The 23706-nt window shown below is 43.6% G+C and overlaps 1 protein-coding gene across 1 annotated transcript in view; it reads left to right on the top strand.

Annotated features, from left to right (window-relative positions):
• isy1 (ISY1 splicing factor homolog) overlaps positions 1-19753 on the top strand; it is a 31770-nt gene extending 12017 nt beyond the window's left edge. The window contains exons 7-11 of the mRNA XM_038812703.1: positions 618-735; positions 1954-2076; positions 14943-15055; positions 15528-15614; positions 19394-19753. Coding sequence (XP_038668631.1) covers positions 618-735; positions 1954-2076; positions 14943-15055; positions 15528-15614; positions 19394-19501 — 549 coding nt within the window. The 3' untranslated portion in view covers positions 19502-19753. The remainder of the gene's footprint in view (positions 1-617; positions 736-1953; positions 2077-14942; positions 15056-15527; positions 15615-19393) is intronic.
• The last annotated feature ends 3953 nt before the right edge of the window (positions 19754-23706 follow it).

A 23706-nucleotide genomic window follows, 5' to 3' on the forward strand; every position in this document is an offset into this window, starting at 1 on the left:
TCTCTGCCCTTCATTGAAACAGCTAAAATCAAGAGCTCAACACCGCTGTGGATACATACATCACTAACTTACATTCTCTCCAGCTCTGTTACTTTGCATTGATTATCCAATATGTGGTGAAGTTGTATCTATTGACTCTATAATGCAACATTTTAACCAAGGGCAGCACTGTAGCACAGTGGTTAGCATTGTTGCTTCACAGCTCCAGGGTCCCAGGTTCGATTCCCGGCTTGGATCACTGTGCGGAGTCTGCACGTTCTCCCCGTGTGTGCATGGGTTTCCTCCGGGTGCTCCGGTTTCCTCCCACAGTCCAAAGATGTGCAGGTTAGGTAGATTGGCCATGATAAATTGCCCTAAGTGTCCAAAGGGGTTGGGTGGGGTTGCTGGGTTACGGGTATGGGGCGGAGTTCTGGGCTTAAATGGGGTGCTCTTTCCCAGGGCCAGTGCAGGCTCGATGGGCCAAATGGCCTCCTTCTGTACTGTAAATTCTATGTTCTAATATTTGAGAAAACCCGTCATGTATATGTATTTTTCTCATCTAGTGACAATTCTTTCTTCGCGCTGTATGCTTTTTATTGCTGTCTTTTTTATAAGATGAAGTTTTTTTTAACATTTAGAGAATTGGACCAAAAATGTTGGATCATGAGGGAAAAGAAGTTCCAGGCAACAGAGGATACAAATATTTTGGAGCAGCTAAAGATTTGCCAGGAGTCCGAGAATTGTTTGAAAAAGAACGTATGTTTTTTTTTTTAAATTTGCATTTTTTTTCATCAAGTTTTCTCCACCTCTAATTCTGAAAACATGAACCTATTGGAAAGTTTGCTGGGCTTGGAACCTTGCTCGTATTCACATTTTTCATGTCTGTGCCTCGCTGGTGAATGTTTACACGCTATTTACTCATCGGACCACACAGCTGAGTCCAAATCTTATCCTTGCCTAGTATTCATGTGTTCTACTGCAACCTGTTAACTTATGTTGCTAGATAGAAATCAGATCTGCTGGCCTATTTTACCCATCCTTAACCTTAGTGAAGCGAGACCAGTGGTAACATTCCTGCTATTGCCGTGGCTACGATGCATTAATTCATGTAATGAACCTGGAACTTTTAACATCTGCATGGAACTATAGGTGGAACGTGTCAGTAAACAATGATAGGTGGGGGCCACGGCCGCACAGTGGTTAGCACAGCTGTTTCACAGCTCCAGGGTCCCAGGTTTGATTCCAGGCTTGGATCACTGTCTGTGCGGAATCTGCACCCTCTCCCCATGTCTGTGTGGGTTTCCTCCGGGTGCTCCGGTTTCCTCCCACAGTCCAAAGATGTGCAAGTTAGGTGGATTGGCCATGCCCTGGGGGGGGGGGGGGGGGGGCTACTGGGTTACGGGGATAGAGTGGAGATGTGGGCTTAAGTGGGGTGCTCTTTCCAAGAGCCTGTGTAGACTCGATGGGTGAGTGGCCTCCTTCTGCACTGTAAATTCTAAGATTCTATGATTCTTCCAGGCTTACAGTTACATTGTTTAGTAAGCTGACCAAAATTATTCATTAATAATATGAAACACAAATAGCCTTTTTTTTAAATATACTAGCTTCCAAATTATCTGGTATTCTTGACTCACACATCTCGTACAATCAAGTGTATAGGAGCCCTGCTCTCAGACCTCCACATCCCCAGTAGATGGTATCAGCCCAAACTATGACTGATCTCAGGAACAATCTATGGTGCTGCATGTTGGTGCTCGGATGCAGTGTCCCATTGTGCTAATGCACATTGATCAAAGCAATATTACCTAGACTATGAAGCTGCATTTCAATAGTATTAGTAAAAGAAGTTAACAATGGACAATATAAAAGCAAGTTTAAAATTATATGTATGATTATAGGTGGTGTAATATGGAATCTATACTTTATCATTCAAAGAAATTACAACATGCCATTTAATCATGTGTTTGCTTGCAGCACCTGCCCCACCACGGAAAACCCGTGCTGAGCTCATGAAAGACATTGATGCCGACTATTATGGTTACAGAGATGAAGATGATGGGGTCCTTTTGCCCCTGGAACAAGAGCTTGAGAAGCAAGGTAAGGACATCTAAAAATCAATACTGCTGTAACATTGTGATAGAAGTAGGTAATTGTAGTCCATGTCCCTTAATATATAAAAAAAAATTAATACAAATATTGGTGTAAAGAGCAAGTATCTCAAATTGGAATAAAATTTTCGCAGAGATTTTATGCAATTCCAATGTGTTTTTATTGTATGGTATTTCATTGTTTTTCAAAAGAAAAATGCACTGTCACACAACTAACTGAAATGAATACACTCTTCATATTGCGGTTACTATGATTGTCATCAGGATGGAAGCAATACTAGATGGTACATCAAAAGTACATTAATTGGATAAAAAGTCTGTTTGGAAATATGAAGTGAATCTTCAGGGGCGGCATGGTGACCCAGTGGTTAGTACTGCTGCCTCACAGTGCCAGGGACCCGGGTTCGATTACAGCAGTGGGTGACTGTCTGCGGAGTTTGCATTTTCTCCCCAGTCTGCATGGGTTTCCTCTGGGTGCTCAGGTTGCCTCCCACAGTCCAAAGATGTGAAGATTAGGTGGATTGGCCATGCTAAATTGCCCCTTGGTGTCCAACGTTGTTCAGGTTCGGTGAAGAAAGGTGCTCTTTCAGAGGATTGGTGCAGACTTGATGCACTGAATGGCCTCCTTCTGCACTGTAGGAATTCTATGTCTATAACAAATGTATTTGTTTTTCGTCATCATCCTCTATCCTATTATACTTCCTCCCTCAATATGGGGTGGACATTACTGCTTTTGCAGAAAGCAGATTGGCTGATTATAAGTTATACATTCTTCTTATGTTCTGACGAGGACGTTTGGCACAAGAATATCATCATATTGGTGTGAAGTTTGTAAAGTCTCCTAACTGGAGACTTCTTTTGGCATAAATGACTAGTTGTATTTGCACCCTCCTCCATCATGAAGATAAGAACACAAGAACTAGGAGCAGGAGTAGGCCATCTGGCCCCTCGAGCCTGCTCCGCCATTCAATGAGATCATGGCTGATCTTCTGTGGACTCAGCTCCACTTCTGGCCCGAACACCATAACCCTTAATCCCTTTATTCTTCAAAAAACTATCTATCTTTACCTTAAAAACATTTAATGAAGGAGCCTCAACTGCTTCACTGGGCAAGGAATTCCATAGATTCACAACCCTTTGGGTGAAGAAGTTCCTCCTAAACTCAGTCCTAAATCTACTTCCCCTTATTTTGAGGCTATGCCCCCTAGTTCTGCTGTCACCCGCCAGTGGAAACAACCTGCCCGCATCTATCCTATCTATTCCCTTCATAATTTTAAATGTTTCTATAAGATCCCCCCTCATCCTTCTAAATTCCAACGAGTACAGTCCCAGTCTACTCAACCTCTCCTCATAACCCAACCCCTTCAGCTCTGGGATTAACCTAGTGAATCTCCTCTGCGCACCCTCCAGTGCCAGTATATCCTTTCTCAAGTAAGGAGACCAAAACTGAACACAATACTACAGGTGTGGCCTCACTAACACCGTATACAATTGCAACATAACCTCCCTAGTCTTAAACTCCATCCCTCTAGCAATGAAGGACAAAATTCCATTTGCCTCCTTAATCACCTGTTGCACCTGTAAACCAACTTTCTGTGACTCGTGCACTAGCACACCCAGGTCACTCTGCACAGCGGCATGCTTTAATATTTTATCGTTTAAATAATAATCCCGTTTGCTGTTATTCCTACCAAAATGGATAACCTCACATTTGTCAACATTGTATTCAATCTGCCAGACCCTAGCCCATTCACTTAACCTATCCAAATCCCTCTGCAGACTTCCAGTATCCTCTGCACTTTTCGCTTTACCACTCATCTTAGTGTCATCTGCAAACTTGGACACATTGCCCTTGGTCCCCAACTCCAAATCATCTATGTAAATTGTGAACAATTGTGGGCCCAACACGGATCCCTGAGGGACACCACTAGCTACTGATTGCCAACCAGAGAAACACCCATTAATACCCACTCTTTGCTTTCTATTAATTAACCAATCCTCTATCCATGCTACTACCTTACCCGTAGTGCCATGCATCTTTATCTTATGCAGCAACCTTTTGTGTGGCACCTTGTCAAAGGCTTTCTGGAAATCCAGACATACCACATCCATTGGCTCCCCGTTATCTACTGCACTGGTAATGTCCTCAAAACATTCCACTAAATTAGTTAGGCACGACCTGCCCTTTATGAACCCATGCTGCGTCTGCCCAATGGGACAATTTCTATCCAGATGCCTTGCTATTTCTTCCTTGATGATAGATTCCAGCATCTTCCCTACTACCGAAGTTAAGCTCACTGGCCTATAATTTCCTGCTCTCTGCCTGCCTCCTTTTTTAAACAGTGGTGTCATGTTTGCTAATTTCCAATCCACCGGGACCACCCCAGAGTCTAGTGAATTTTGGTAAATCATCACTAGTGCATCTGCAATTTCCCTAGCTATCTCTTTTAGCACTCTGGGATGCATTCCATCAGGGCCAGGAGACTTGTCTACGTTTAGCCCCATTAGCTTGCCCATCACTACCTCCTTAGTGATAACAATCCTCTCAAGATCCTCACCTGTCATAGCCTCATTTCTATCAAGATATTGCAATACTGTAGTTATTTTTTGTGTACCAACTATGGTGAGCTTATTTGAGGAATTTTCACAATGTCAGGGTAACATCTTCCATCTTGGTGATGACCGATCATTGGGTGATACTTTTGAGGATGCCCTTGTTAGTGATGCCAAGGCATTGTCCTTTAACAGCAAGCCTCTGAGACAATTGGCCAAAGAATGGTGATGTTTGAGTTGTATTGTAGAAAGTAATGGAAACCTGACCATAGTAACATTTGGGGCATCTAACTTCTATCTAGAGCTAGCAAGATTCTTAGTCATCTTGATTGATTGCCTGCTGCTGAATGTAGTGCACAGAACACTTTCAAAATCACATTGCTCTTTAGGGCCAGCCGTAGAACCACAGACTTGATCTTTGTTATTCAGCAAGCTTTTGAAGTTGCAGCTTCAAGTAAAATCTGTGCCATTGATTAACCACCAAATGTCGGTCGAGGATTATGAGGAATTGAGTTGTTTGGGGCAGTTCATGTCAGTTAAGGTATCAAAGGAGCATTGTTATAGCACCTGTACCACCATCTTGGCTGAGGTCAAATGGGATTAGAGGCAAAACTGCAACTTTGATGTTGCATGCGGCTCACCAGTTTACTATTCTGTTGAGCTGAATTTTAAGTGGCTTTTTCTTTCAGTTTTGGTCAGTAGATTTAAAATTCTGTTATTTTAATCTTTACACTGTGATGTCACAAGTGGTCAGGTACTGGAGGGGCGGTATTTCTGATACTTGCCAAGTGCAGCCAGGCCTTGCACGAGATGGCTGCCAGCAATCCCAGAAGGAACTGGCGAACTTGAATCTGGAAGTGCGTCCATGTCAATCTTGAGGTTCAGTTGCAACCCCTTAGATAGACCATATAAGGTGATCACTGAGCAATAGTAACGGGATGGAAGCCTTGGCATGGAAGCGAGGAGGACATTGGATTCCTGTGTGAATTATTTGCTGTGTGCTTTGTGGGTTACGACCAGTACCAGTCAAAGAATCCACTTTGGAACCTGACTATGGACTGCATGAGTGATATCCTTTGATACCTTAACTGCCTCGATAACTTTAGCCCCTTCTCCGTTTATAGGACCATGAACTTGGCTACGTACCTTCTCATGTGTTAATCAATAAATTGTTTATTGTTTTGACTTTATCTTCTGGTTGCTTATGTTGTGTCTCTAAACCCCACCTATGTTGTTGCCCGACCCCTTGTAACATCATGATTGGTGGAGAATGTTGGCATAGGTTGTGGTTGGTCACAGAGATCAAAGAGACATGGATGTTCTTATCCAGCAGCTTGCCAAGGAACACTGACTCAACAGGAGGCAATCCAGGCGCAATGAGCAGCAACCCAGACACAAGCCACCACCAACCAGTTGCTGTTGGAAGGTCAAAGATGAGGTCAAGAGCAGCTTCAGGCAGAGCTCCAGAGACTCAACGCCATGCTCATCAAATTCCCTCCACAAACTCCCTCTGGAATGTCTGGGGACATGGGCTACGGAAAATGGCAGACACGGATGGACGTGGAGTCCTACTTGAGGATCTCTGGTAATTGGCATCATAAGGAAGCACAGAAGGCCTACCATGATTTGGAGGAGGCTGCCGCTGAAGATCACAACCAGCTCAGAATAGAAATCCTGGCACAGCTGGAGGTCATCACGACTGTTGAGTACTCAACATTTTCCTGCTTTCTTAGGCCTACCTTTCTGACCGAGCTCCGAATCCCAGATATTTGACCTGATTCGTCTGGCTCGCAAATGGCTCCAGCCTGAAACGTTGAACTCAGCCCAGGTGGTGGAATGAATGGTGCTGGAATATTTCCTGTGAAATCTTCCCAGAGACGTCAAGCGGTCAGTGGACTTGGTAGAGCGACATCTGGCTACCAAAGTGTTAATGAAGTTCGGAAAATCAGAGGAAATTACCCCGTAATGCACTTGAACTAAACCCTCCAACCCAGAGTGAGGACCAAGACGACCCGAAAGGCTGTGTTCCAGATAGAAGCCTGCTGATATGTCTACTGAAAAATTGGCATCTTGCCCATACAGACGGAGCAGGATATAGGAATAGAGGACTAGATGGACTGACACCTTATTTCTGCATGCAGCTGTGCTAAGGTTTGGGCAACCAAGGTCTGGAAGATCCAAGTGAAACATCAGAATGTGGTTGTTTTACTGGACTCTGGCAGCAGAGTCACATTGGTCACCCAAGCAATAGTTCCTCGAGATAATATCTGTCCTGCTGGAACGGAAACTGTACAGGTAACCTGTGTACACGGTTATAGCTGGAGTTACTCTATTGCTTAACTTCCTCTGGCTGTGGGGAACTGGAGTAATCAGGCCAAGGTGAGAGTCGTTGCGCTTCTCCTGTACCTGGTGCTGGTGGGCCAAGACTGTCCACTGCTCCAGGAGTTGCGGGGGCAAGAGGGGTCCCAAAATGTGTTAGGGAGAAGCAGACGACGGTCCCCCTGTGGCTGAGAAACCCCTGAAGCCGAGACCAGTGAGGAAGGAGATGGTCTAACAGAGAATGAACTGTAGGTAAGCAATGGTGGTGTAAATTTGGAAAGGCCCAGTTGGAGAACCCAAACCGTAAATAGGTCTGGTCACAAGGGCAAATGAAGGGGAATGTAACAAACCAAACACACCTCTAACCCTCCCTTATTTTGCAGTAAAGAACCAGCTGCTATATAGAATTGAGAAGAGGGGAGAAATCGAGGTGAAGGATGCTGTTTTTACCCCGGTCTTATCAAAACATTGTGCTGGATCTCGCCCATAGCCATTTTACTCGGGGCATCTAGGAGTGCCAAAGACTAAGGAGTGACTGTTGAACCAGTTTTACTGGCCAGGAGTACACAGGAGTGTGACACAGTTTTGCAGAAGCTACAGAGAATGCCAGACCACTGCCGCCGCCACCCCCCACCCCCCTCCCTTGGTGGAGTCCACTCATTACACTTCCCATTATAGATGGCCCCTCTGAATGCATCAAAATGGATCCACTAGAGCCCCTAATCAAGTCAGCTAAGGGATACCAATACCGCTTGATGATAGTCAATTCTGCCGCAAGGTATCCTGAGACCACCCCGCTTTTGTACTGCTACAACCAAAAATATAGCACGTGAACGTGTCTTTTTTCTCTCCTGGGTAGGTCTACCAAAGGAGATCCTAACTGACCAGGGGACCCCATTCATGTCTCAGATCATGGGAAAAGTGTGTCGACTCTTCAGAATCCAGCAGGTGAGGACCTCTGTATATCATCCACCGACAGATGGTCTAATGGAAAGATTTAATAAAACCTTGTTAAGGAAAGCCATGGAAAAGAACTGGCGAAATTGGGAACAGCTATTGCCATTTTTATTATTTGTTCTACGTGAGGCTCCTCAGGGGTTCTACAGGTTTCTCGCAATTTGAGCTTCTATATTCCAGAAGACCATGAGGCCTACTAGACATTACCAAAGAGTCCTGAGAGAATCAGCCATGTCCTCAGTGCACAGTCATCGAACATGTGGATCAAATGAGAACACAGATACATGCGAACATATGGAGAAAGCCCACGCGGTCCAGACCAAAGCTTACAACAGAGGTGTCATACCCAAGAGTTCCAGGTGGGAGATTGTGTTCTGCTTCTGGTGCTGACAGTTCCTTGCGAAGTGAAAGGGACCCAATGATGTACTTGAATAGGTCCAGTTACCTACAAAATAAGACGAGCAGATCGCAGAAAATCAGAGCACATTTACCGTGTAAAATTACTGAAAAAATGGAATGCAACCGAGGCCTTTTAGCCTCCCTGAACCCCGATCCGGTAGAGGAGGACTGAGTGACAGAAGTGCCACTGAGGCTTTTGACCACACAACAGAAACAAAAGATGCTTGAATTCTTGTTGTAAAATAAAGATGTGTTCATTAGACGAATGGCATTAGTACAGCACAAAATAGTGACCCAGCCCGGACAGACGGTAAGACTCCGACCTTATTGATGTTACCGCTGGGAATCGTCGAGGAGTCTCACAGTGAGTGGGCTCGTCCGATAGTCCTCTTACCAAAACCTGATGGGTCTGTTCAGTTTTATAATTATTTTCGTAAACTAAATGCCAACTCCCTCTTTGATACATATTGCACGCTCTGGGTCGATGAACTCAATAAGCGACTCTAGGTTCATCACCCTGGGTTTAACAAAATAATATTGGCAGGTACCCCTGGCAAAAGAGACTAGTAAGAAAACTGCTTTTACGACCCCAATAGTCCATACCAGTACCGCAAGCTGCCCTTTGGCTGGCACTGAGCTTGTGCCACTTTCCAACGACTGGACGAGGTCCTGTGCCCCCATTGGCAGTTTGCCACCACAATACTGTTGTCATCCACAGTGTGACTTGAGAGGAACATATGCTGCACTTGAAGCGGGTGGTTGATGCCCAATGGAATGCAGGACTCACTGGCGACCGAAGAAGTGCCATCTGCGGTGAGTGAGGCAAATTACTTAAGATATACCATTGGGAGGGGATTAATTACGCAATAGGAGATAAAAGTGGAAGCTATAAGGGACTGGCCCACCCCACTCTCAAAAAAAAAAGAGGTCCAGCCATTCCTTGGTTTTGACGTTTATTACTGACTATTCATCCCTTACTTTGCATCCATGATCATCCCTTTGCAGTATTTGGCCAAAGCCAAATTGTCAGACTGGGTTCAATGGTCAGAGACCGTTGAGAAAGCCTTTTCAGGCCTTTAGGATGCACTGTCCTTACCCAATCCTTTGCTCTCCCGATTTCAATGAACAGATACGGCTACAAACGCATGCATCGGACACCAGTTTGGGGGCGGTATTGTCACAGGAGTTTGGAAATGAGTATCCACTCAAATGCGTTAGCTGTAAATTGTTGCCTGCGGAAAAGCATTATTCCACAATTGGAAAATAAGCTTGGCCATTAAGTAGGCGCTTGAGTCATTGAAATATTACTTGATTGGGAGGCGTTTACTTCTACTTACAGACCATGCATCCCTGAGATGGATGTTCAGGAACCAGGACCAGAATGGCAGGATCACCTGCTGGTGCTTCAGCCTATAGCTGTTCCGGTTTGACGTGGCCCACCACCCAGGTGTCAAGCAGGTGTCAATGCTAATGCCATCTCAAAGATGCACACGATGTTTGCACAACCTTCCCTGGATGTGTGCTTCAGCCCATGACGAGGATATATATCCAGCTCGATATATCCAGCTCGATACTGGAGGGCCGGCATTACAACCATGCCTTTCACAAGATGGCTTCCGAAAATCCCAGAAGGAAGTTGGAGATGAGGTTCAGCTGCAACCCCTTATATAGACTATATAAGTAGATCACTGATCACTGAGCCAAGTAAAGACCTTTTGAGTGGAAGTGAGTAGGATGTTGGATTCCTGCTTGAATTACTTGCTGTGTGCTTTGTGGGTCACAACTAGAACCTGATGACAAACCTGCTTGGGAACCCAACTATGGACTGCAAGAGCCTGCCTCGGTAACTTGAGCTCTTTTTCCATTTATACGACCATGAATTTATACGACCATGCCTTCACGTCTATTAATCAATAAATTGCTTATTGATTTGACTTTATCTTCTGGCTGCTTGGCCTGACCCATTGTGACATCACGGTGCCTTGTTCCAGCAATACTACTAGATTTCTTTTACTCTGCTGCAGCAATCAAATTTTTGTTTATTTTTATTGCATTGGAAAGGATTAAAAAAATAACCTTTCTGTTAGTTGTTTTAAATGACTGTGTCATACATTCAAGAATATAGTATGCTAGACAGGAGAGTAATTTATTAATGCCATTTTAAATGGGTTTCTTTTCTTGTTCTGATTTTAAAAATAGTTGTCTTCCAATAACTTTGTAGATCATGTGGTTCTCCTCCTGTCACAAATCAATCAGTTAAATTCCACATGCTTACAACTTTGGCAGCATGCCAAAGGGTTATTGAATCAACCTAATCTTTTCAGACACTTAACCTCTTATAAACTTAAGACAGCAGTGGTATCTCATTTAGGATAAACTTATTGCATTGATATGTTCTTTAAAGACTATTGACATTGTATGTGTATTACACTAGTACTATTTTTTTTAGTGGGCATTAATTCCGATCAGTCTCTTCAAGGGCCATTCTCTCAAGCAATAGAAGCATTCTTGTGCAGCAATAGAAGGAAGGGAGGCAGGTCTGCACACAAAATTTGCTGCTGACTTCAACTGTGATGCTTTGGGAAATGGTTAGTGACCATGAGTGTGTGATTAAAATCATGGAATAGTAAATTAATTCCCGAGTATGTATTTGAGTGGAAACTACATTTTTTTTTTTACAATGCTCCTTATATTTGTGATGTCACTGTAATGATCAGCTGGCCATATCTGGGTTCTGAGGCTACATTCCCATCATCTCTCACGGATGTCATTCACAGTAAATCCCAAATTTGATTCTGTAATGTAAATTTTTTTTAAAAACTGGATACACAGCTTCTGTCGACTATTGACCTATATGGTTTATATGCAGTCACAATCCTCAGAGTCTTGCTTAATGAGCTTAAGCAACAAGATGCGTGATTGCAATATGTTAAAGGTTCAGATTTTAATGAAGTGTACAAGTGACTTCCTCTCATCAGACATTGAATTAGGTTAGTCAATGTGGTAAGAAATTTCTATTTATGTGCATGTGAGTTCCAGTTGAACTTAATTAATTGTGATCATTTGTGCCATGGCAGATTCCCAAAAGCTAAATGCACATTAAAAAAATATCCTGCAAAGTTCAAAGGTAGTACACACTGTATATGCAAGGAAAAAACTAAACATTTTGCCTGCTGATAACATAGGAGCAGGAGTAGGCCATTTAGTCCTTTGATCTTGTTCTGCCATTTGGTGAGATTTTGGTTGATTCTGTGACCTAACACCTCATAATCTGCCCTTGCCCCATGTCTCTTAATACCTTTAGTTAAAACAAATCTATCAATCTCATATTTAAAATGTACAATTGCATTAGTATTAATTTGAGTTTGCAAAAGAGTTCCAAACTTTGCCAACCCTTTGCAGGTAGAAGTGTTTCCTTATTTCACTCCTGAAGGGTATGGCTTTAATATTTAGACTAGTTCTAGATTTCCTGATCCGTGAAAATTGTGTGTCTCTCTCTCTCTCTCTCTCTCTCTCAAAAACTTTGATTAACCCTCAGCCATCTAAATTCCATGGAATACAGCTCTTAGTTCGTATAATCTCACCTAATTGACCGTTGGTGTCTAAGTACCTCAAGTGATTTTCTTTTTTTTAAATTTAGAGTACCCAATTCATTTTTTTTCCTATTAAGGGGCGGTTTTAGCATGGCCAATTCACCTACCCTGCACATCTTTGGGCTGTTGGGGTGAAACCCACGCAAACACAGGGAGAATGTGCAAACTCCACAAGGACAGTGACGCAGAGCCGGGATCGAACCTGGGACCTCGGCGCCATGAGGCAGCAGTGCTAACCACTGTGCCACCGTGCTGCCAAATCTCAAGTGTTTTTCAAAGTGCAGGTTGTGACCCGTGGGTGCCAGAAGGTTTGCGGAGTGCAGGGTTGAAAAAAATGTGAACGGCCAGGCCCAGAATTAAAGAGGGCAGAAAAAAAAAACAATGTTATTTGAAGTTTAGACAAGAAATGGGAGAATAGATTAGGAATGAAGCTGATGGGGCAATTGATTGTACAGGAGAGCTGAAGGTGGGGAATGCTGGCTACAGAGGGAAGCCGATGTACTTATGGTAATCCTCAGCAAAGTCACACTGCCAATCATCCCGATAACAGAAATGGTACAGGTGTCCATGACAGTACAGTAATGTATTTGAAGGTGTGATCATTGGTTGGAAAGGAGCAGGTGGAACCATTACGACCATTGCCAGTGGTCACGTTAAAATGACAAGTTTTGGGGTTAAAATAATCCATTACATCGGGACAGTCAATGCCCCATTGAGATAATCCATACATCCTGCTTGGACCAGACTTGTGGTCGGGTGGAATAAATCGAGGTGATGGGGAGGTGAATGAACTTCCCCTTCGGTCTCATATCCAGGTATCAGATATTCTTCAGTGGTCATCTGTGATATTTCAAAGCCAAGTCATAAAGATCAAACACAGAGTCATGCAAACATGCACCAGCTCCATTATTTGAAACATCCTGTTCAGAGCACAGAAAATATAATGGTACCAGCACTGATGCATTTTGTTCAAATAGTTGTTTTGAATGATTTCTGTGTGGTTGGCTGTTTTTCTGACCTACCAATTTATTACACAAGATGGTATGTTGGCCTTCATAGCAAGGGGATTTGAGTATAGGATTAGGGATGTTTTACTACAGTTGTATAAGGTATTAGGGAGGCTACACCTGGAGTATTGTATGCAGTTTTAGGTGCCCTTATCTGAAAAGGATGTTCTTGCTATGGAGGCAGTGCAATAAAGGTGTATCTGGCTGATTCCTGAGATCGTGAGACTGTCACATGAGGAGAGACTAATTTGGTTAGGATTATATTAATTGGAGTTTAGAAGAGTGAGAAGGGATCTCATAGAAATGTATAAAATTCTAACAGGATTATATAAGCTAATCCAGAACTAGGGTCATAGTTTGAGGACTGAGGTGAGGACAAATTTCTTCACCCAGAGAGTGGTGACTCTGTGGAATTCACTACCGCAGCAAGTTGTTAAGGCCAAAACATTGTGGAATTTCAAGAACAAATTAGATATAGCTCGAGGCTAAAGAGATCAAGGGATATGGGGGAAGGCGGGATTGGGGTATTTAACTTGATGATCAGTCCCAATAGTGAATGGTGGAGCAGACCCGAAGGGTCGAATGGCCTCCTCCTTCTATTTTTTATGTATGTTTCAATGTAAGATATTGGGACAACAACTGTGTGCACGGTCACAATCATCACAGTGGTAAGAGACCAGAATCTGAATATCTTGCATCCTGAGAAAATTCATAGTGTTTACATGTATTTTATTATTTTTTAAAATTGCAATGTTTTATTATGTGAAGTCTCATTTTTCAGCTGCTGCTTGTCCTTTCCTGTTGGTTAGTCAGAGCCCAGCTGGGTTTGTGCGCAATAAATGTATTGCCAACTTACTGTTTCTATTCTATGAACATATGTTCTTAATACTTTTGACTATGAAATTGGGAGATGGAGATTTATGGTTATCAACATTTTTACTGGTGGTTGGTGAGGGGTGGTCTCTTCACAGGGAGGAAAAATTTTAATGCAGAGTATAATTTATGATTTTTAAAAAATTCTTGGGGGAAATGCAATCTCGTGCATTTGTTTATTTTTTTAAAGTTAGCACCCAGTGATTCATTAGGACCTAATGCAATAAAGGTAAGTGAATGTGGCGTGGATCCCAAAGGTCAGCCAGTTGGCAAAAGTGTGTCCCAGGGGGAAGAAAATGTTTGAAAAACATTGCTACATCCTGTCAAATAAAGTACCTGTCCATTATCCCTACACTCTGCCTCTTGCCACCTGGCCAATTTTCTGACTAGATTAATAATTCACCTTCCATTTTCACAAGCTTCAACTTTAGCTAACAATCTCTTGATGTTATTAAGTGTCTATGACTCACTATTCACAAACTTTCGCACACTGCAGTGCAAGCATACATCCTGCTGGGCCACATCTTAATGTAGCTTGTTCATATATGCCTTTTAAATTATTATAATTTTAAAAAACATTCTCCACACTATTTTGCATCAACTACTAAAATACAAGACAAAAGTTTTAAATACTTAAGATATTTTCGACCAAAAGTGTTACCACCTCCTCCCTCTGCACTGAATTCACAATCTCACCAAGTTGCCAACTTTTTTACACTTTGTGAGCAATCTGTAAATTAGCAGATACCAAAGACAGGATCACGTATGAATGCACTTAAAACTGAGATCAAAAGTCCTAGGTGACAATAAGCGATTTTCTTTTCATTTCATTTCATTTTCAGAAGTGAATTGCTGTGTTATGATGGTTTGCTTCGTAAATATAACATACCAGCATTGGAGTCCACACATTCCAGATGTTGAATGCTGGAAGTCTTCATTTACGATCAGTTATGTCCATCCTGATTTCTCAGCTTTCCAGGCATGTAATCAAAGTGAAACATTGCTAATTGACAAAGAGAAATCTGCGACCTAGGGATCTGTATCTCAAGATGAGCATGAATATTTATATTTTGAGTAAGGGAAAACAGACTGGGAACAAAATTTGCATTTGAATTGAGTTTTACAAATACTTCAACTTTCTGTCCACATTTTAGTCATATTGGAAGCTGTGGAAAAATGGAAGGTAGATAAAGAGGCCAGACTTGAGAGTGGAGGTGATAAAGAGGAGGAGGAAGAAGTAAACATTTATGCAGTGAAGGATGATGAGGTAAATGCAGTATCAAATATCTTAAATCAAACTTGTAATTGTCAATGTATGGGATCATTTCTGTCGCAGGGTAAAAATTAATTTGTCGGTAAGACCTGAACTATCTTGTGCATAATGTTGCTGTACACTTGGGTGCAGTTCTGTGTATTTGTTAAATATTAAATGCCATTTCTCCCATTAACTTTTGTTAATTATTACTTGAGCCATTGTGCTGTCTTCTCCCAGTAATTTTTGTTAATTATTCCTTGAGCCAATGTGCTGTCTATCCTGAAGAAGAAATATCTAGGCGCTGGTGAAAAGAAGCAAAATATTAATGTTTCCTTCAGCTAAGAAGTTGTGTTAAATCATGACCTCAGAATTTTTAGATTTTTGTTTTTAAAATTGCTTTAAAATAAATGCATATTGTTTATAGAATAAGGACAATGATGTTTTTCCCAACATATTAAAATTATTTATGTTTCATATGGTCCAGTCTGATGACGAAGGTGAGGAACAGACGGAAGGAGAGGAAAACCAGCAAAAATTTATAGCTCATGTTCCTGTACCGTCACAAAAAGAGGTAAGGGGACATGGAAAAAATTCTATGTGGGGGGGACCTCCAATGGCATAATGTAGGGGGAAGACATGCACAAGGTGGCTCCTGCTAGAGTACTGCACTTTCTGCCCTTTTCTCTCCATTTCAGGGGGGTATTTTCTTTTGAAAGCCCACATAATTAATGGGATAAGGATCCTAAATGATTGAAATGCCCAGAAAATTCAGGGGAAAGAAGGTGAACAGCAGAAGTTTGCCGAATGAATGGGAGGCCTCTCGGAGCTCGTCGGCAGAGAAAATGGCCACCCTCCTGTGATGGTAGCAGAGTACTCAACGATTGTGATTTCGGACCATGCCCCACATTTTGTTGATTCAGTGCTAGAGTTAAAGTCCCTCCCAACGTCCGGCATGGCGATTGGACACAACATTATTAACAGATGGGTTTTGTGAATCGTGTCCACTGCCGTTGGAGACTATGTAAAATTTAATAAAAATGAGGCTATCTCACTTTCCACGCTGTAGGAAGCCTTTAAAATGCTAAAGACACAGACGTTGGAGCAGCAGAGGTTAATGGATTCCATTCTTGAGGTGGACCACCAGTACTCGCCTACCCCTACCCCAGAGTTGTTGCCAAGTAGAAAACTGCAAACACAATTCGAGCTATTATCGAGAGTCAGAGCAGTGGGCCAGTTGCGATGTTCGAAGGGCATGTTTTATGAATATGGGAGAAGGCCAGTAGCCTTTCAGCTCACTAGCTTAAGTGATGGGAGGCTTCCCGGGAGATCATACAGGTACGCAACACGGGCTTAATGCGGCTTTTGAATCGTTCTATTGGGGTCTCTATAGATTGAAGCTTCCGGCTGAGGGATCAGTCACGACTGACTTTTTTGAACAACTTATCCATCCCAGCGGTGGAGTTGGAGAGGTGTGCTGAATTGGAATTCCAGTTGGGCCAGGGGAAATGATAAAATGCATTGGGTTGATACAGACTGGTAAAGCCCCTGCCCCAGATGGCTTCCCCATTGAATTTTATAAGAAGTTTGCAGAGCATTTGATGCCTTTAATTCTGGACATGTTTAATGATTCCTTATCCCAGGGGTTGCTGCCCTCTACCCTCACATAGGTCCCTTGTTTCCTTGATTCTCAAAGACAAAGACCCAAAGCAGTGTGGGTCATATCAACCTATCTCGCTGTTAAATGCGGATGTTATGTTACTTGCCAAGGTGCTGGCGCTGTGGCTGGATCTTTGCCTCCCAGAGGTAATCTCAGAGGCTCAGACAGGCTTCGTTAAGGGTTTACAATTGTTAGCCAATATACAGTGCCTGCTAAACGTTGTCCTTTTCCCCCCCCCCCTCGATGCCCAAACCAAAGGTGATTATTTCCCTGGATGCCGAAAAGCATCTGAGAGAGTAGAGTGGAAATATCTGAGATTTGGTGATTCTTGGGTGGTTCGAATTTGGCTACAAATTTATTTCCTGGATTTGGCTATTGTATAGGGCCCCCACTGATAATGTTTACACGAATGCCCTGAACTCTGGTTACTTCCCATTGAATAGCGGAACGAGACTGGGTGTTAACTGTCTCTACTCCTGTTTGCTTTGGCAATAGAACCTCTCGCTATAGTGCTGAGGTCCTCTATTAGATGGAATGGGATAAATAGGGGAGGAGTGGAGCATCAGGTGTACCCTTTATGCGATGACCTACCTCTCTATATTACGGAGCCAGTATCCTCCATGGACAAGATAACAAAGCTGCTTGGGATTTTTGGGTCCTTCTCTGGTCACAAGTTGAACTTGGACAAGTGTGAATGTTTCCCGGTCAACCCCTTGGGGAGTGGAGCCCAACTGGGGACATACCCTTCTGCTCGCCAGGACTAGCTTTTGTTATCTGAGGGTCTGAGTAGCCCACAATTGGGCCTCGCTTCATAAATTAAATGATAATCTGGTTCATGGTGTCAAGTCAGACTTGCAGAGGTGGGATAACCTCGCCCTGTCCTTGGCGGGCAGGGTTCAGACTATTAAAAAGAACGTGCTCCTGAGATTTTTATTCCTTTTTCAATGTCTCCCTATTTTTCTCCCCAAGTCCTTTTTTATCAAAGTCAACAAATTTATGTCCTCCTTTATTTGGGAAGGTAAGACTCCCAAGGATACGTGGGCTTTGCCCTAAAGAGATAGACAATCTGGGGCTTATCTCTACCCAACTTATTGCTTTACTATTAGGCAGCCAATATTCAGAAGATATTGCTGTGGTTCAGTGATACTGGCTCCATATGGGGACAGATGGAAGTGAGTTCCTGCACTTTCTAGTCTTTGTGCAATGGTTGCTGCATTGTTGCCTTTCTCTCTGGTGAGAATTTCCTTGAATCCAGTGGTGGTCACCACCCTGAGAATTTGGAAGCAGTTCAGGCAGCATTTCAAGCTGTTTCCTGTCTTCGCTAGCCCCCACCTGCAACAACCACTTTTTCTCTCAGAGGATTTGTGCTCGACGTTTAAGTCAGGGAGGGGATTGGAGACCTGTTTGTGATGGGGAGGTTTGCCAGTTTTGAGGAGTTGGCAGAGAAATTACAACTGCCTGGTTTCCAGTCTTTTCAGGTACTTTCAGATTCGTGATTTTTCACGCAAGACTTTTTGCTCCTTTCCTTTGGAACCACCCTCTTCCCTGTTGAAGAGGATTTTGCCTTTGGTGGGGCTGATGTGGGGACTAGTTCAGACACGTATGACCATATCTTCTCAGCGGATTCAGCTCCGTTGAGTGAGGTGAGGATGAAATGGGAGTGAATTAGGTCTCATTTTGGTTGGTAGGTGTGGAGTGAGGCCCTTTGCAGGGTCAATCACACATCTTCATGTGCTTGACTAAGTTTGATCCAATTTAAGGTGGTGCATAGGGCGTATCTGACTAAAGGGAGGATAAGCGGATTTTTCTCTGGGATGGAGCACAAGTGTGAGCGCTGCTCTCTGGGGTTGTCTGACTACGCCATATGTTCTAGTCTTGTCCCAAGTTGGTAAGCTTCTGGGCCTCTTTTTTCATTACCGTGTTGAAAATACTTAATGTTGATTTGGAACCATGTCCACTGGTGGCCATTATTAGGGTATCAGATTCACCAGTGCTTCAGTCAGGCGTGAAGGCAGATGTCCTTGCCTTCATCTCTAATAACCCAGAGACAAGTTCTACTTGGGTGGAGGTCTCCTACTCTGCATCATGTCTCGGCTTGGTTGGGTGACTTCATGTCTTTGCTACATTTGGAGAAGGTCAAGTACAACATTAGAGGGTCAGTAAAAGAGCTCTATCTAAAATCGCAGCCATTCATTTCCTTTTTTAAGGACCTAGTCACCATCAGCTTTTAGGGGGTTTAGTTTAGTTTTTTGGGTGAAAGTTAATTTGTGATTTTGTTTATTTGTCTCTTCTATTGTGTAATTTTGGTTAATTGTTTTGGGTGGTTTTGTTGAAAATGGAAAATTTTAATAAAATGTTTTTTGGAAAAAACATCTACGTTCAATAACACTGTTTGAAAAGGTGCAGATCGTGCAGAAACTCTTTTATTTTCAGTGTGAGTGTAGAAATGGTTGCAGGAATGGTGCCTTAAAAATGAGCATCGAATATTGCCCAAAAGGCATTCTTAAAGTACGAATCACGAGTACTTCAAATGTGACTTTACTTCAGATATTACTTATTTCAAAGTCGTCTTACAGTGGTGGATTGTTCTGCTTTACAGCATATAATTCTGTTTAGTACTTAACGTAATTATCAATTTGGATTACATTTTGGATTAAATAATTTGATAATATTTTTAAATTCCATAATTGCAGATTGAGGAGGCTCTTGTACGGCGGAAGAAAATGGAACTCTTACAGAAATATGCTAGTGAAACTTTAATGGCACAAAGTGAAGATGCTAAAAGACTTATGGGACTCTAACAGCAAAATATTTCATAACTGATTCACAAGGACTATTTTATATAAAACCAGTAATATAAATTTCATATAAATTGCTGACCTCTAATTGTTGTTATGGTGCATAATGTTTGTACAGTGGCCAGAAATACCTGATTTTTTACATCTGATCGTGGTTCTAGTAGAAACCAGACAATGCTTTCTGTAAATAACAAAAAAAGTTTCACTTAATGTGAATTGAACAATTTTTTAATAAAATGATTTTTTTGTAGATAATCACTGATTATGCATCTGGACATTTTCTACATACTTAACACAATAGTATCCTAAAGTAAGTTGTACTGAATCATTTCTTAAAGGAGCGGTATAGTTTAAATCGATTTTGTTTAAAACCTCAGACTCTAGATCCGGTAGGTTTCTGAGGAAATCATTCATGAAACTCTGTAGGGTTAGGGGAGTCAATAGGAGGCAAAGGGAGAAATGAAGCTATGGTTCAGTCCATACTTTAGAATTTATGCCCCTATCCATGAACATCCAAGTAGGAATGGTGACAAAATATGGCCAAATGTAAAATGGGAAAACCCGAAAGAAATAGCAATTTTGAAGATTTTTAAACCGTTTACTGTCAAGGTTCAGAAAGACTGTATTTGGGCACCACGGTGGCACAGTGGTTAGCACTGCTGCCTCACAGCTCCAGGCACCCGGGTTCGATTCCGACCTTTGGTGAATGTGTGGAGTTTGTACATTCTCCTCGTGTCTGCATGGAATTATAGAACAGTACAGCACAGAACAGGCCCTTCGGCTCTCGATGTTGTGCCGAGCATTGTCCGACTGTCAGGAGTGGAAAAACTAGGTGAGCCGAGGAAACAAGTATCTAACATTTCAGTTAAAATTGCATGGTGACAGTTTTGTTTTGAGTCTGAAAAATGGCTTGCTGGTCTAATAAAATGTATTGCTCATAATCAGGACATCAATCTAAAGAATACATTGTCTTTCAGTAGATTAAAAGTATAGTGAAAAGTTTCAATAAGTACATAAGTTTAAGGGACAGAAAGTTTTCACCAAGCCATCATTACGTTTCAACAGGAATGTCAGAATTTCCAAGAATATACAAAACTTATTTTCCTGACATGCCCTTTTATCGTGTTGGATTTTGCTGGTTTCTAAAACGTTGATGGACCGCAATGAGTAGATGACAACAGATAATTTCGCGCGAGGGATACTAAACTGCTCAATCGCAAACAAACAAACTCACCAAGCTCTTGTAATCCTGATGGATTTCTGTATAAGATAATTTATTTTCTTCTGGGTTCTCCGGTTTCTTCCCACAGTCCAAAGATAGGCAGCACGGTAGCATTGTGGATAGCACAATTGCTTCACAGGTTCGATTCCGGCTTGGGTCATGTCTGTGCGGAGTCTGCACATCCACCCCGTGTGTGCGTGGGTTTCCTCCGGGTTCTCCGGTTTCCTCCCACAGTGCAAAGAGGTGCAGGTTAGGTGGATTGGCCATGATAAATTGCCCTTAGTGTCCAAAATTGCCCTTAGTGTTGGGTAGGGTTACTGGGTTGTGGGGGTAGGGTGCTCTTTCCAAGAGCCGGTGCAGACCCGATGGGCCGAATGGCCTCCTGCACTGTAAATTCTATGATATGCAGATTAGGTGGAATGGCCATGAGCAATCTCCCTTGCGTATCCAAAGGTTAGGTGGGGTTGCAAAGATAGGGTGGGGGAGTGGGCATAGGTAGGGCACTCTTTTGGAGGGCCGGTGCAAACTCGACAGGCCGAATGGCCTGCACTGTAGGGATTCTATGGGGCTGGATTCTCCACTGGCGGGATCCTCCATTTTGCCAGCAGCACACTCAAGCTCGTGGATTTGACTTACGGTATGGGGTACAAACAATGGGAAACACCATTGGCCGGCTGTCGGGAAGTAGGATTGAACTTGCATTGTAAATAAATGTGAAAGTAAAAGACTGATTTCAACTACTGCACGGCCTGCATTTTGCGCATGGCAGGCGGGATTGAAGCGGATGTGATATCGCAGTTTCACATGGGCTGGTGAGTTAAGGGCCGGCCAGCATGAATCGTAGTCAGACATGGGTCCTGACAGCACGGGTGGGAGCTTGGTGGGTACTGTGTTGACTGATAACCTGGGGGTGTCAATTTAAACAATCCAGACAGGGGTGGCACATGGCACAGTGGTTGGCACTGCTGCCTACAGTGCTGAGGATCCGAGTTCGATCCCCGATCCTGGGTCACTGTCCGTGTGGAGTTTGCACATTCTCCCTGTGTTTGCGTGGGCTTCACCCCCACAACCCAAAGATGTACAGTTTAGGTGGATTGGCAACGCTATATTGCCCCTTAATTGGGAAAAAAAATAATAATTGGGTACTCTAAATCAATTTTTAAAACTGTCCAGACACCTGAAGTTGGATGCAAGGGATGGGAGGAAGGGCCTTGGAGCGGGGCCAAACAAAATTGAAAGTGGTTCTTCAGATGGCCTCTGCACCAGATGGGCAAGACAGGTGGGCTGACAATGTTGCCGAGCCCTCAGCCCCATGCCTAGCAGGGGCTGGTTTAGTACAGTGGGCTAAACAGCTGACTTGTAATGCAGAACAAGGCCAGCAGCCCGTGTTCAATTCCCATACCAGCCTCCCCGAACAGGTGCTGGAATGTGGCGACTAGGGTCTTTTCACAGTAACTACATTGAAGCCTACTTGTGACAATAAGCCATGGTGATGATTATTATTATTATTATTAGATGGCTGGCTGCAGGAGGAGGCCACCTAATCAGACCAAGAGGGTGTGGACAGGTGGTGGCACTGACAAATGGGGTATGATGTGGTGCGCTGCATTTGTAAACTGTTGGGAGTGCTTCATTGATCTGTGCTCCGCAAGGATCGGTACCAACCTGGCATATCGCTAAGTCTGGAAGGCTTGGAGGGTGGCATCAGTAGGTGTGATTGGGTTTGAAATGCATAGGGCCGAAGGGCATTCGCAGGGAAATGTGCCATCAGTGGGAGTTAGGGCTGTGCACCTGTATATGGAAGAGTGAGGAATCAAAGTCTCAGGCACTTGGGGCTGGGCATTCAGCTGGGAGGCTCATGAGGCTGGAATGGTGTCACTGGAAAAGGCTTCATTTATTGGAACACTTGTTCAGGAGAAGAGAAGCCATAATTCTCAGGAGTGCACGCATACAAGTGCTGGAGTGCCCAACTTCATCATACACTTCTAGGTTCAAAAAAGATGCCCTGAACTTTGAGTGCGAGTGTGAAGCATGGTCCTCGGGAGTCAGTGAGGTATGGAGGTAAGAATTCAGTGGGCAGAAGAACGAGTGGGGGGTATCTGCGGGGAAGGCCGCGTAGTGCCACTGTGTCTAAGACTGGCCCCTCTGAAGGTCTAATTGTGGCATGTGGCTATTGAGGAAAGATACTGGTGTTCTTGCACAGGCACTTGGAGGGTGTTCTCAATGATGTTTTCTTTGATGTCCTCTGGTCGTGCCACTGAGTCTGATGACTCCCTCCACTTGGAACACGAGGCGCTGAGGGATGAACCATCGTCTTATCTGCACTCAGTGTCAGGTACCAGCACAGATACTGGAAAGGGGAACTTCACATATCCTTTGCTAATGCTCGGAGGCTGCGACAACAGCTACATTCCTCACAGACAATCCCAGTTACGATGGAGAGCGGGATGAATGTCAGGTTGTGAGAGGGAACGATCCCAAGGGACCATTCATGCCAAAACACAAGGGGGAACCCCGGGGCGCCAGGGTGCCCGTGGTGACCGCCTGCACCCTTTTTGAAAAACATTTGTTGAGGCACAGGAGGCAGATGAGGATTTGGAACAGATCAGGGATGGGAGTGTTTCCGGTATCTATGGAAAGCTCAAAATAATCCAGACCACTATGCTAAGACAGGAGAGCTTAGACACACCGGGCGCGATTCTCCCAAAACGGGAGAAATCGTAAAGCTGGCGTCAAACCCGGGCAGGTTTGACGCCAGCGCGCCCCTTCCCGACCGGGAACCGATTCTGGTCCCCGGTCGGGGCTAGCAGCCCGACGCCGTAGGCTCCGGCATGACGGGCTTAACGAATATCGTTAAGCCCGCTTGCCGGAGTTAGCGCCGGCTGACGCGTCATATGACGTCAGCCGCGCATGCGCGGATTGGAAGACTCCAACCCGCGCATGCGCGGATGACGTCATCGCGTATTTGCGCGAAACCCGCACATGC

This window comes from Scyliorhinus canicula, chromosome 11 (genome assembly GCF_902713615.1).
Source record: "Scyliorhinus canicula chromosome 11, sScyCan1.1, whole genome shotgun sequence".
Taxonomy (NCBI): domain Eukaryota; kingdom Metazoa; phylum Chordata; class Chondrichthyes; order Carcharhiniformes; family Scyliorhinidae; genus Scyliorhinus; species Scyliorhinus canicula.